The sequence below is a fragment of the Pezoporus flaviventris genome, unplaced genomic scaffold (assembly GCF_033815535.1).
Source record: "Pezoporus flaviventris isolate CSIRO_AGI_PZ_B2104156 unplaced genomic scaffold, CSIRO_AGI_Pfla_v1 ptg000007l, whole genome shotgun sequence".
NCBI lineage: Eukaryota > Metazoa > Chordata > Aves > Psittaciformes > Psittacidae > Pezoporus > Pezoporus flaviventris.
The window spans coordinates 53,838,365-53,853,083 of NW_026892555.1; the positions used below are offsets into that span (position 1 = coordinate 53,838,365).

General features: G+C 38.8%; 1 protein-coding gene across 4 annotated transcripts in view; it reads right to left on the reverse strand.

Moving 5' to 3' along the window:
* SPIRE1 (spire type actin nucleation factor 1) overlaps positions 1 to 14,719 on the reverse strand; it is a 125,719-nt gene that overhangs the window by 62,863 nt on the left and 48,137 nt on the right. For all 4 annotated transcript variants that reach the window (XM_061448824.1, XM_061448825.1, XM_061448826.1 and 1 more), the window contains exon 3: positions 4,760 to 4,996. In XM_061448824.1, the coding sequence (XP_061304808.1) occupies positions 4,760 to 4,996 (237 nt within the window). The remainder of the gene's footprint in view (positions 1 to 4,759; positions 4,997 to 14,719) is intronic.

The following is a 14,719-nucleotide window of genomic DNA, read 5'->3' on the forward strand; positions in this document are numbered from 1 at the left end:
TAAAGCACGAATACTGTTCTGCATGCTCATATAATAATGCTAAAGCCAACCCAGCCTTAAACAGAATTACATTCACAGAAAGCTACGTCTTACTAATCTTAACCTCATGAACCAGGCAAAATTGTGGACCTCTGAATTCCAGTAACATGAACTCTTTAACTGCCATAAACACCCATACTTGTTTTTAACTGCATGTTCTGGTTCATCTCTGACAGGTTCCCATATTATATTTACATGGGGTCATACCATCTATATGATACTAATGGAAGTCCTCAAACTCAGAAGGGAGCCTCCAAAATACTTAGATCTAAATGTAGATCTTCTCATCTCACCTGTAATTACATGAAGACAGGACATACTCTTCTTTTCCTCTATAATCTTACACATGCCATAGAGAGTTGATCTGTACTACCATCAGAGTACTCAAAATGAAGCACAAGCAGATCAATATCATCACTGTAAATTCAGTTCCTTTCAGCTGAAAGAAGTCAGTCATATACTTGAACTACCAAGATATATGAGTCATCGAGACTTAAAAGTGTCTCATTTTAGAGACCATGCCAGTGATTAAAGGACAATTAAAATACCTGAAATACAGGGGGGGATGGATGGACAGATGGGGGGGGACGGGGGACGGGGGATGGGACAAGTAATTTATTCTTCCTCTTTGCTTACAAGCAAAGCACAAACATGAATTTCTACCAATTAATATACTGCAAACTGCAATCCTGTTTATAGCGAGACAACACAACACTGCACAAACTGCTCTGAAAATAATCTTCATACGAATTAAAAAGTCTTCATGGAGATTTCCTAAGTGTGAGTTTTGGGTCACTAACTAAAATCTGTGAAGCAGCAGTTGCCCAATGGTTAATTTTTGGTCAGAATTAGCAAACATTATTACTGAACTACCCAAAAGTGATCAGTTAGGTAAGGCCTGGGACGAGAGGCCACTGAGCCCTGCAGGCCATCCACCTATGCTTGTCTCTGAGACAAGAAGGTGTGCCTTGGCTACAGATAATGCTCCTGTTAAAGTTAACTTTCAGGATGAAAGTTGAACATGAGTAAGGTCAAGATACACAGGAAGACCACTACCTCCTTACACATCTTCTATGAGACCGGCAGAAAAAGGTAGCAGAAGCAGTGACAAAGGTTAGTGTCACTACTGGCAGATACGACTGACAACACCTCTGCTCTGAGGGATAGCTAAGGTAAAGTCTAGTACTGGCAGTAGTAATTTGGCTAAAAGAAATGACAGGGCTAGGGCTAGGATGGCTGTTCAGCCCAGAAAATACCAGCACAGAATAAAGCCTGCTATCTAAGGGTTGTGTGGCTTTCTTTACACCTGGAATTAGATGAGGGTGCTGGCCTAGAATACAGGATAATACCACAACTTGGGGCTCAGGCCAGCCTTGCCAATAAACTGCAGCTTAGAAAAAGCACTCCCAAGTTAATGTCAAAAGTGGTGATGCCTTAAGCCATCTGACTGAAGAGAACTGCAGGATAAGGGGTAAGATAATGTCAAGATTATGGTTTGAACATACTCCGGAAGAGGTTGATAAACTGTATCATTTTGTTTCAGTATCAAGGAAAGGGCCATACACACGGATAAGTGCCACATGATGGACTTCATACACCCTTAGAAAGCCCAACATTGCCCAGCATGCCAGGTCTACACAGGAAACCTCTGTTGCCTAAGGCTTCCCAAGTTTCCCAAGGATTTCCTGTACCATATGCGCATGGTGCGTACTGCAAATGGTGGCAAGGAAGAGAGCCCCAAACAAAGAAAGCATCTGTCTGAAAACATCCAGTCCTTACTGTCTCCATTTCTCTCCTCATTTGCACTAGGACCATAACCAAAACACATCAAAGACTAAAAAAGTTAAGCATCTGGCAACCAACGTCTTCTCTCTTCACAGATGCTTTTTTAAAAACAGTAGATCAAGTCTGTGCAGCAGGTTGGCTCTGCTAAAGAAGCCAGAAGCCAAATCAGCCAAATACACTGAGAAGTAGCACAAAAGCTTGTCTGTGTCTTCTCCAAGCAGGAGCTTTGCCAGTGATGATCTTGGCAGTACTGTTTAGCACTTACCCTTTTCCCAGTTCTTAGGAATAGGTGTCCACCACATTACTCAGTGTTTTCCAGGTTACAGGTGGGCTCAGGACTGACCTTGCCTACTTCACATTACAGAAGAAACTGACACATGTTTCTCTGTGTTTTAATCATGGAATAGGTCACCTGCAATAGTGATTAATGGTGAAAAATTCAGTCTCAGCGGCAGACAAGCTTGGACCAGACAATGACACTTTCTGGAGAAGGATGAAACATATAATCTCATTTCAAGGAGAAAATCACATCCCTACTGGAGACTATATAGTTAAAAACCTTAAAAATCAATGTAAGTAGCATACAGCCCATCTCTACCATTTCCCAAGCTTGCAATTTAGAGAATGCAGGGTAGGCAAGAATGATAGTTGCTCAACTGAACAAGCAAACCTGCTTCAGCATTCACTACAAACTACAGAGGAGAAAGCTTCACAGTCAGTCTTGCCAAGAGGGAATTATAGTAATTGAGCCTTATGGTCACAAGACCACACATTGCTGTTGTGAAACAGTCCCTGGGTAAATAAGGGTGTAGCCTGCAACAAAGTTTACCACTGCTGGAAAAAAAGAAATAAAAACAATAAAAAATAAAAAAAAGCAACATGCAAAGCATCGTCCCCTGTCACGGATAAGACTAAGTCAAGAAAAAAGGATCTTACAAATCCGCAGTCATGTCGAAAACACGGCAGAATGATGCTCCTGCTCTACTACTGACAATGCAGTAATGACACAGAGAAGGCAATAAAGGCAAGTGGTTGAGTTAAGCCTGCAGCAAATAATTTAGACAAATGCAACAGCAGCAAGAAAAGAGAATTCCAAGGGATGGAGGAGTAAAAGTTAGGATGATGTAAAAATGAGCTGAAATACAGTTCACTAAGGCAAAGTCGCAAAAGTGGAACGTTTCCAGAGTGACAAAAAGTTAATAGCAAAAGATGATAAAATTTAGAATGTAAGATGCTGATTTTAAAACACATAAATAGGCTGGTACCTAAAGCTAACAGAGATAACACACTAACCGAGCAGAACCAGAGAGATGCCATGTAGCCATAACAGCAGAAACCTGAACAAACATTTTTTTAATCCTTTTCGCATTTCAGGGATGTTTACCAGGTTAACTAAAGGAGTTCAGCAAAGTCTCCCAAGCTTATTTTTTCTTGCTTGCGGAAATCAAGTAAAGAACCTGTAAAATAATAATCACTTCTGCGATTCACTACCCTCATCTCTGTACATATAAAGGTCATGCCTGCCTCTACTAAACAAAACTACTTCTTAGGGTCCAACTTTGATTGTCCCACCAAATCATGGCATTTTTGCCAAACTGTGGGAAGAGGTTATATCGCACCTATATTCTATGTAACATCATGCTATTAAGACCACCTCGCATGGGGGCTTATTAGGGTGCTGCTGACCATTCCTAGAGATGGGGAGCAGCAAAGAATGGAGAGATCAAAGCACCTGCCCACAGTGAGGGCACTGACTCAGCAAGGCTGGGGGTGGCAGGGGCTTGAAGGGGAGAGTATTTCAGCCAGCCAGGCCCTCCCCATTACAGAGGGTGAAAGGCCATTTCATTCATTTGTCCGTCTGACCCCTGCTTTTCCAAGGGAGTGAGGAAAAACAAAGGCATTAAGCATTAACTGTTATTTCTCATGGAACAAGAATACAAAAGCATCTCAAACAGAAGTTACTCCCACTCCCGTCTTCTAAGAGCTTCCCTCTTTACTGTCAAACCATCAGAAGCGAGTGATTTTAGGGGGCTCTTGTTTCTCTTGGCTAATGAGTCCTGATGTGCTATCTGAGGCTCTCTTCTAGTCTCTCTACACTAGGCTTCTGGTCCTTAGATATAACTTGCATTTATGAAGAAGCAATATAAAGAGTTCAATCCCCTGGTACAAGTTACTGTACAATTTTCTGTCCTGTATTAAACTCTCATATCATTTATGAGGCAAACCAACTATTCAAATTTTGTCAAAATCCATGCCTATTAATACCTTTGTCTGTAATGAGAGCTCATTGGGCTCTAAAACTTGTACTGAAGACTACTCTATAGAAAACAGAGGGATAACACTTTAAAATTATTGTTCACAGTAGCTCAGATAACATTACAGAACCTGTTGCAATTAAAATTCATAAGCTGTATTTCCAAATCTGACAATTCAGGTCAAGAACCGCAACAATAATGATCGTCAATGAAATACTGTATCCTGACTCACCCCACACAAATAAGCTACTCTTATAAAAGCACTCCTCTGCTTCAAGTAGAGGAGGGTGGCAAAGGAAGAAACTGATAAGGAATAATTAAATTAATACCACACTAATGAAAAGGTGAATTAATTGAAACAGCCCATGAAGTATCCAAGTGTACACAAAGTAATCCAACAGATGTTAGACTGGAAGGCTGACTAGCCAGTGCACAGATGAAATCAGAATGTGATAATAATGGCACATCCAAAGATAAAGTTAATCATGGATTTTTTTGTTGTTTACTGTCAAACATTAAATACTACTGCATGTCACCTCTGCAAGCAAACCTTACAAAATTACCAGGGAAATCAGGAGATTATACAGCCAGGATCACACTGGACAGTAATATGGAAAATGGAGTTAATTTTCTTATTGATAAAAACAGTGAAGTATCATATAAACCGCCGATCACTGTACCTTCATGACATCCTTATAGGAACGAATGGCCTCAACTTCCTCTTGATCATCATCATTGTCATCCTCCTCTCCTTCATCCAGAGCATCATATCCTTCATCCCTACTCCCATCTGTTTCTGTGGTATTAGTCATGTGGTCAATAAGCTGCTCCAGTGGAGGACTTAATTCCCGCTCTTCATTGTCCTTCAAACCATAGTCCAGGGCTTTATATATAATAATCCCTAGTGATTCAATAACCTGTAAAAGTGAAAAAGAAATATTTATTAACGCCATTAATGGATCAGTCAGTCTTGGAACACTCTTTTTTTGGTGTTTGCATAACACACTTAGCAACTGAGACAACAATAAACACCAAAATTAAAAAGAAAAAATGCTCCTCTAATACCTACAGTAGTACTTCAGTAATGCAGCACAGAACATGCAAAAGTAGGTCATACCACATGCCTACCACTTCCTTATTTCCAAGTTTGAAATAAAAATTCATAATTTCAAACAAAGTGGGACCTTTTAGAATATTTTCCCTTTTTCCTTGACAAACCTTAAAGCAACATTACTCTAGAATTTGTAAAACCATATTACAAGCATATGACCTTTTTTTTGGAGGAGGAGGGAGGCAGGGTGTGAAGAAATTAAAAGAAAGAACTCACATGAGATGCCTCCCTCCTCTCACAGATTAATGACACAAGTAAACTGCCCTTCAGTTTTTCCATCTCTTCCTTGATCTGAGAGCTGTCTGGATATCCCAGTGTTGAGTACTGGGACACACAAGAACTCCTTTGCTTGTTGCACAGCCAGTGGAAGCACACATATTCCACTGAAACTACCATGAAAGTACCTCGATAGTACAAGATAGTACCTCAATTTTTCATTGCACTTGAGGCTTCTTTTCTGTGCTCTGTCAAGAGCAAAGCAAACAGATACCCTCTTACTGTAAGGTAGCAAAAACTAGTCATGAACATCTCAAAATACACACTTTCTTTCTTGCCATTATTGAATGTTTTAGCATTTTTAAAGATGTAAAGAGATGGCATTTCAAACTTAGGAGTTTGGAAATGTGTATTAATGTAGAGGGAAGGGAAAATGGGCTTGCAAGAGTAAACTACAAGAAGGTAATGTTGCTGCTGGGAGATGCTTGTCTGACAACAGAAGTAGGACTGGGGTTATTGCACATCATCTCTGATCTTCCGTGTGTGTTGTGATGGCTAGCGTGTCACACATATGAGCAGACTGCAGGGAAGGAGTAGTTGGCACGAGAGCAAATTTAATCAAGTTGCATTTCTAAACAAACCAAACTTTGTCATCAAACACCGTTCCCTCGCATCTGGCCTTCAGTGCTGTCCCAGCCAACACACTTTTTAATACAGATTTTTTGAAATTCTGTTTGGGTAAACAGGACAACACAAATGGATTCTTAAAACTTTCACTCTGACTCTAGCAGCTTACTTATACCTGCACAGCAAAGTATTTTTGGTCTGAGAGGCTAAAGTGAGAGACTAAAATGGTATCTGTTAGCTCATCAAGACAGACAATTGAATGAACCAGCTGTAGTCTGACAGCTTTACACTTGCATACTTCACTCCTCTGCTGAGATTACTTTGCAGTACAAATTCACTTTGCAAGACAGTGCAAAACAAACATAAAAACCAATACATAAAACCCACCCTTTTATAATTTATTTCCAATAATTTTGACAATTCAATATAAATAATTTTCCTATGCTATTCTCTTGAAATGTGTTTACACATATTTGGAAAATATTCTTAGAATACAGTTAAGAAAAGTGATTAGGCAAATTAATGAAGAAAGGAAATGGCTCTAGTTCAAAGAACAGCTTCTATCTTGGGAAACATTAGTGAGACATCACAGTGTACCAGGGAAGCATCACCATGCGCTTCCTCAGTTCTCGTATGCTTCCCCAGATTTCTGCCATGAGCCACTTTGGAGACAGACCACTGCACTCACTATACAGACATTAAAAATAGCTGTTACAGATCAAGTTTATGTTTGCAACATATCTGGCTTGCTTCCTAGAGAAGCTATTTGGTAATAACTGTCTTGTAAAACTTGCTAAAAAGATATCTGAAAATGTGAAAATTTCACAAAATAAAATATATTCTCATGGTAGACATGCATGTTTCCTGTAACTCGGGTTCTGAGTACAATCTCAACACACACCCCTTCAGCAACTGAAAGGGAACAAAGAATACCAAGTTAATTTAAATTTGAAGTAGACCTAAATGAGAATGAAGTACAACTGAATAATCACTTTGATATTTTAAACACCTGGGAGTAAACACAATGTAATTTCTAACTTCACTAAAGATTAAATTTGAAAGACCTTAGCACACATAAGGAGGACTGAAATGTCCAAATAAGATGCATAGAAAAGAATGTCTTGTGCCATGCAGTGATGGCTGCTAAACAGAGCTCCTGGCTTTTGCTGCACCAACACTTGAAAAAAACAGAAGCGGGGGAGTATAAAGAAAGTGCACTCTCTCTGCTTCCTTCTGTTTGGGAAGAGGATTAAGGCATTCAAAAGCACTGTGGCTAAAATTGGATGACAGCTGCTGCTTTCTTTGATCTATCAGCAGTGGGGCTTTTGCAGTTCAGTAATATGGTCTGTGCATTTTTATGTACTATGAACAGATTTCATAATACATGCAAAGATGATACAACACGGAAGGCTGCAACAGCACCAATTCAGATCTATATTCCAGTCTCTTAGCTCCTCATTTAGGAGTTGGGATCAAAACCATATTTACTGTCTGTCAGTACCACAGATTCTTCTTGCTGAAAGACAAAGCAGCAAACATCTTAAGTGAGAAACTTCGCTTTGACTTGCATTGAAACTGAAAACATGCAGCACTTTCAGCAATACTGGTTTACCAAGGTTCTTGTAAAACCACACAAGTGCCATACGAATATCAAAGTCACAGAATTGTCAACACTTCTTTACATGGACAAAACTACTAACGCAACTTCACACACAAAAGAACTTTTAAGTCTATGTAACTACAAACATAATATACAAGCTCAGACAGTCAGTTCATTGCTGCTTGAAGGCATGAGTGCTGCTATTTTACCCATAATACTAATCAAATGCAAACAAAAAAGGAAAAGCTTTTCACAGCTAAATAGCTGGACTGATAAATACGTGGGTTTGGGAGTTGGATACTCAAGGACTATTCACTTACCTTTTTTTTTAAAGCATCAATTATTTACAGAGAAGTCACTGGTTCTAAACTGCACTGTTTGCTGATTACTCCTGGCACCTCACAAGTGACAAGCACTGGCATAGTTTTTATTATATGTGAAAACAGAGGTACAGTAGGAAAAACAAGGGTAAGAAAGGACTTAGCAAGGTTCTTTTAAACCACAGAGTTGTACATTGACACACCAAACCAGCTGCCTGATGCTGAAATAAATGCCAGCACTAATGATAAATGCTGCTGCTCAATTCAGGTGGAAAAAAAAAACCCACAACATAGTAAGTCCTGCACCTTGAATCTTAGAACTCATTTGTTCCTGATGGATTTAAATTTTGGTGAAGGATCTGACCTTTGCAAATCAATCAGTGGCTAAATAACTTAAAAAATAAACAAGGAAGCCTGCATTATTATGCTTTACACCTTCTGCACCAAGTTCTTTTCAAAGTCATGGCTTCAGCCCAAAAAAATAACACAACACACCAACATTTCCCACAGACTGAACTTGTACTCTGTTGTGCTTAAATCATTAGTGAAAGGGAAATTTTGTCCCACTGTATTTTTTCCTACACCAGTCTGAACTCGTATTATTCTGTTCTCTTATAACAAGTTGCGATAAAGTAGCTGGAACAGTTTGACTTCAAACACGATGTAAAAACAACATCTTCACCCTCCTTTCACACACACACAAAAACAAACCCCAAACCAGTCAGATTATTTTTGTACACAAACACTGCATGGTACTTTCTATTCTGTATACCTTCCTCCAACACATTAAGGCATGCTTCTTGGAAAGGGGTTCATTTAAGGGTTTAGTTTTTTCTGACACAAATTACATTCTTCCAATGAACACTGCCAATTCAACCTTCTCAAAACTGCTTCGAATAAACAGGCTTTGTATGGGAACCAAACTGTTTGAGACTTGCAAAAGTCCTGAGTGACATTACTTTGAGAATTTCACTTATCTTTTTGATTTTATTACTATTTCAGAGAAGAATCCTTTTTTCCCTCAGCATATACATCTGGTCTCTTGCTGAAGCATAGATGAGAACAGGCAGAATCCGCATGCCATTCCCCCCACTCACCGCACACACAATAGGCCACTGTCTGAGCTTTCATCCCCTTCCTAGGCTTTTATACAAAGCAAAAAAGCCTAAGGACAGGCTTGTACTTACAGCAGCAAAAGGCTTTTTTTTCAGCTCAAATGCCTGTCCCTCCCTTCCTCCAAAAGCCACTCAGGTTTCGGATCCCTAAATTGGGATTAAAGAGGCTATGAAGCTCCAGCTCCTGAGGTGAGTCAGTTAACTTTGAATTTACCAGGGACCTCAGATATGGCAACCAGTCACAACAATGTTTGCATTACTACTGCACTGTTTTATGAATTCTAGTCATATTTTTATTAAGACTGTGTACTGCAGTTATTAAGTGCTCTCATTTCTTACCAGGAGATCTCCAACACACCTTATGAAGGAGAATCACTCTTGCTTTATGGTAAGAGTGCCAAGGAGCTGGTGTTACCCATGGCACTCCCTAGGGCAGAGCTCCTCTCTGCCACCACCCCTGGTATGAGGCAGCACTTAGTCAACCTGCTAAGTCTAACCTGTCCTCCTGCTGACTTTAAATTAGCTTGCCAGGAGCTCCATGCTGTGCTTCTGGAGTCATAACAGCAGAAACACAGCCACAGACACCCCTGAAGTCAAAAGTTACTTATCTTACATTTTCTGTGACATATTAGGTGAAGACAAACACCCACATTTCTGTGATAAAATTTTGTAATACAGTCCAAAAGACAGGCATGTTAAAATTTTATGTAAACCCAATGCCCCTCTAAGGGCTAGATGATCAAGAAAGGAAGCTATTGCTTTGGTTATCATTTCCATTTGTAACAAAGTAATTTGTTCTTTCCTCAGTATCCAGTTCTGGACCTGAAAAAGACCAGGCTTTTAGGAAGGGTGAAAAAATAATGTGGTTAGGATAAACCAAAGTAAACTTTTTGTTTATTTACCTCATCCTTAGCTGCCCTAAATAACTCTCAAGAGAACTTCATGGAAGTGTATGTCTAAATAGGCTCTTCTAAGAGACGCATTGCTGTCACTGCATAACTTGGGTATACTAATGTAGTTTTTACCACAGCATTCCCCAGTGGAAACAGGGTAGTATTACCCAGGTTTTAATAGCTGGGGACATTGCTAAATTTACATATGACCTTCACTAAATTAGAGCAACTTGCAACAGACTGTCAAATGGGTAGAGTGAAAAAACTTCGAAGTGCTTCCAGGTAAGCAGCAAAGGTTTGGAATTTCTAATGAATCAGATAAAGCACTCATTTCCAAAGAATATACACTTAAGATACAGGAGTATTTAAGTTCTGAATTATGTTGCTTTGCTACTGAAATAAAGAGATATTGCTTTCTGCAACATAACCAGCTTTGCCAGTTAAGACAAAGCAGTAATAAAAGCAAAGCAAAAAATAAATCTGAGTATGCTGGATCTAGTAGAAAATAAATATGAAAGGAAATTAAATACACCATTTTAACAGATTCATTCTGGTTTAGATACATTAAGAGTTAGGAAAATTTCTCTACCATATTCACAGAAGATCTTTTTCAAAATGATTTTATATCCATAAGTCTTTGAAAGCACTAAGTGGGTAGAGAGACCTCGTTACTGAGTTCTTTTTACTATTCACGTATACATTAAAGAAATTCAGTGTAAGAACCCTGATCAAAGACACAGAACAAGCCTAAAACATACAAAGAGGATGCTAGCTTTTGGGGGTTTTGTTTTGCTCCCCTGAAAGTGAGTATGTAAAAAACTTAAGCACTTAAATGTTGCTGGACACAGTTGCCTCTAATAAAGTAGCAGTAATTTCACTGTAAGTTTATTAAGGCTCAAGCATAATACAATTCTCCAACTTATTCAAAGGTTCTGATAATTACAAGCATGTTTTTGGTTGTTCAAGTTTCACTACAGATATTATCTAAGGAGAACTATCATTTATTAGCATAAATGAAAGCAGAATTCATTCCACTGTATCAGTCTCAACTTACATTTTATCTACTGCATTAAAGCATTGAAACAAACCCCTCCTTTTTCTTCTAGTTTTTGTTCATTGATTATAATCCCCAAGATTAATACAAATAATTACTCTGTTATTAAGGAATGTATCCAACCTGAAGGAGTTTTACCAAAGTGACAGTTTGTCCCCAGAGAAAAGCAAAATTAAATTCCCTGATTTAACTGGAGAGACTCCAGCAATAGCTGAAGCTCCAGTAAAAGAATTGGGTGCTATAATTAACATAGATGGTGAAAGTCATTTGAAAGTTCTTAAATATATTTTCATTCATAGTTTAACTACAGGTCATGCTATCCTGATCCCATTCAAGTACAAGGCTGAGATGGAAATGACATTAAGAATTCTAAGGCTGGAATACATTTGCTGAAAGAACTAGGCAGAATGGGCATGCTGTTATATTTCCTTACTGTAGGCTTACAACTATCTGAAAATTTTCATAAAATATCCTACCTTTTTAGGGGTTTAGGCAGAGTATTTCATATTGTTTTTTTAAGAAAATTACAGTCTATAATGACAGTTTGCACAAAAACATCATTCAAAATCTTAGTGGCTTTGAAATTAAGTACATCAAAATTAACTTCATGAAATCCCAATGGCTGGAAATGCTATTCTGAACTATAAGGAGAATATATTTTTTATCTTAAGTTAAAGACACAAAATTGGACCGTGTAAAAAAACTTCTATTTCCTTCTCACTCACCAAAGCCATAAATCTGCTATTACTCTTCAGAGTAATGCTTCTTACACATAAGAGGTTAGGGACTTTTTGAAGAAATGTGGTAATGCAGTATTAATATGATAAATCAACAGGTAGTATTATTACATCAGAATCATTTAATACTACACCTATCCATCCAAATCAATTATTCTTTTCAGCACATATAACCTTTCAGTATTGCTGAAGTAAATAAAGTCAGTTTCAAACAAAGCTTTTGCTGTCCCTTTTTTTATTTTTATGATGAAAATTAGTTAAACATCCATATACAGCCTTACATAGAAATAGAAAGCAATCAGGTGAACTCCATGAGTAAGCCAACAGAAGCAGCAGACTTTAGTTGACTACTGAAAGCATAACCAGGCCACAGAAATTTCAGTGGTGGTCAAACTTCAAGAGACAGGAATTTCCATTTGCCATGTCAGCCTTTCGAATAAAGCTTTGCCTAGATTACATGAGAGTATCGGATTAACTGCAGAAAAGATTTTGCAGTGAAAGAGAAGTGGTCATGGAAAGCTCATGGACTGGTATAAAGGAATGTTCAGTAGCTCTGATCCTGAGAATTTTTATGCAACTGGTTTAAATTTGGCTTATATTGCATACCTGCCTATGGTCTGTCAGACAACTACAGAGGATAATAAAATCTTACAGTAGCTTTGATTCAGTTCAATCTATGGTAATCACGAACCAATGCAAAATCGATGCCGCTTTTATTCAAAATATCTACACTGTTCAATTAATCTCCTCAACAGCCAGTTTGCGTTAACTTCTCAGCCTTCCCACAGATCTCATTTGCACCACTACAGTTGCCTGCTACAAGCTTGGCCCCCATTTAATTAATCCAAAAATTAAAGTGAGTAAACACGTGCTGCAATGTAAACCATTTCTTCTCCTGAGAGTCAAAAACTTTCTCACACCTATTTTCCCCCAAATTAACAACTACAAAACACCTGTACAAGGAAAGCTGTTCTTTTAAATACAAATTCTTTATATACAAATTAGTTAGTTTTACATTTGCATGAATGCCTCATAAGCTTGCCAGCAGTGGCTCTCAAAAGACTTTACAAAAGTTTCACCATATTTGTCAGAGGTATGTGTGCATTTCAAGTGTTTCACAGATATCAGCTTCACAGAGAGAGAGAGAGAAAGAACCTGAACAATTTCACAGACTTTGAAACATTACAACTCTTTCAGTTTAACTGTAGCTTTCCTCAAATCCATCTTCATCCATTTCTGAACAAACATGTCCTTCTGACTCCTAACAGACTTCTCTTGTCAGTCAAACTCATAATCCCAAAATTCATGCCTAAACTCAATGATGTTTAGAAATGTACGCTAAGAAAGCCCAAATGTAACCACACAACAGGCCCATTTCAAAATGATGTGCCACAAAAGAAGGCTGACATATGCTGCTGCTTTCTGGTGACTGTGGCATTCATTAACCACACACAAAGCAACACAAATTTAATGCTGCTTTCCCTAAAGGTACTGAATATTGATGGGAAGTCAAATAACCACCGGTAAGAAGGTTGTCCTTTTCATCCATACTGAAGGAGAAACTTCAAAGATGTCTATGGAATGTTGTCATTCATTACATAGCCGCCAATGTACACGAAGCATGTACACGAAGCATGCACAGCTACCTCCAATACCTTGTGGAAGTTTACTCATACACAGGCAGATATCCACAGGTAACTTCTTTCCTAAAGAAACTAATGAGAATTCACATGTAGAGCCTGTGAACAAAAAGCTTTAAAAATAAATAAATAAATAAATAACAAAAAAACCCCAAACAAAACAGTAGCTTACTGAGAGGATTTTTGTTAATTGGATGTGCAAGGAGACTTGAGCTTGCCGTTAAGAACATAACTTGATCATGAAATATGTGAATTTTCACATGGACTACCATGATAGTCCAAGGAGTTACTAATGTGCCAGACAGCTATTCATTTAGGTCATGCATGATCTTTAACTCTGTCATACAAACATAGAACCATAGAATGGCTTGGGTTGGAAGGGACCTTAAAGATCATCCATTTTCAACTGCCCTGCCATTGGCAGGGACACCTTTCACTAGACCAGGTTGCTCAAAGCCCTGTCCAACCTAGCCTTGAATACTGCCAGGGATGGGGCAGCCACAGCTTCTCTGGGCAACCCATGCCAGTGCTTCACCACCCTCATAGTGAAGAACTTCTTCCTTGCATCTAAAGTAATTCTCCCCTCTTTCAGTTTAAAGCTGTTACACCTTGTCCTATCCCTACACGCCCTTGTACAAAGTCCCTTTCACAATTTCTTGTAGACCCCCTTTAGGTACTGGAAGGCTGCTTAGAAGGAGCCTTCTCTTCTCCAGGCTGAACAACCCCAGCTCTCTCATCCTGTCTTCACAGGAGAGCTGCTCCAGCCCTCAGATCATCTTTTTGGCCCTGCTCTGGACTTGCTCCAACAGGTTCACATCCTTCCTATGTTGGGGGCCCCAAAAGCTGGACACAGTACTCCAGGTGGGATCTCACAAGAGCAATATTCTCAAACATAACACTGCAGGCTGACAAAGCCTTTGCAATGTACTCTTCCCCATAAGCAGCAATACTGGATACAGGCATCTGGGTCACTGGCATTCAAACAAATACTCCTCCAAGACTGAATGCCTAAGAGATCATACAGTACTTTAGCAATGAGCAAAGGGTGTTACTGCACAATTAATTACCTTGGAGCTCTCACAACAGCCTTGTTGGAAACACTGTCATTTGCTAGAATAATTCACGAAAGCACCAGCAAGCACTGCTGACAAGTTAATCTACTCATAAGAAGATATAAATTTGACATTCTTTTTTAGGTCTGAAATTCAGATACAATCATAGCACGGAAGGTTGGCTTACTCTAAACCAAAGAGCAACAAAAATGTGTGGCTGAGGCTCAGCAAAAAGCTTACCACCTGCTCTTTGGGCTGCAAATCCCCAGAGAATC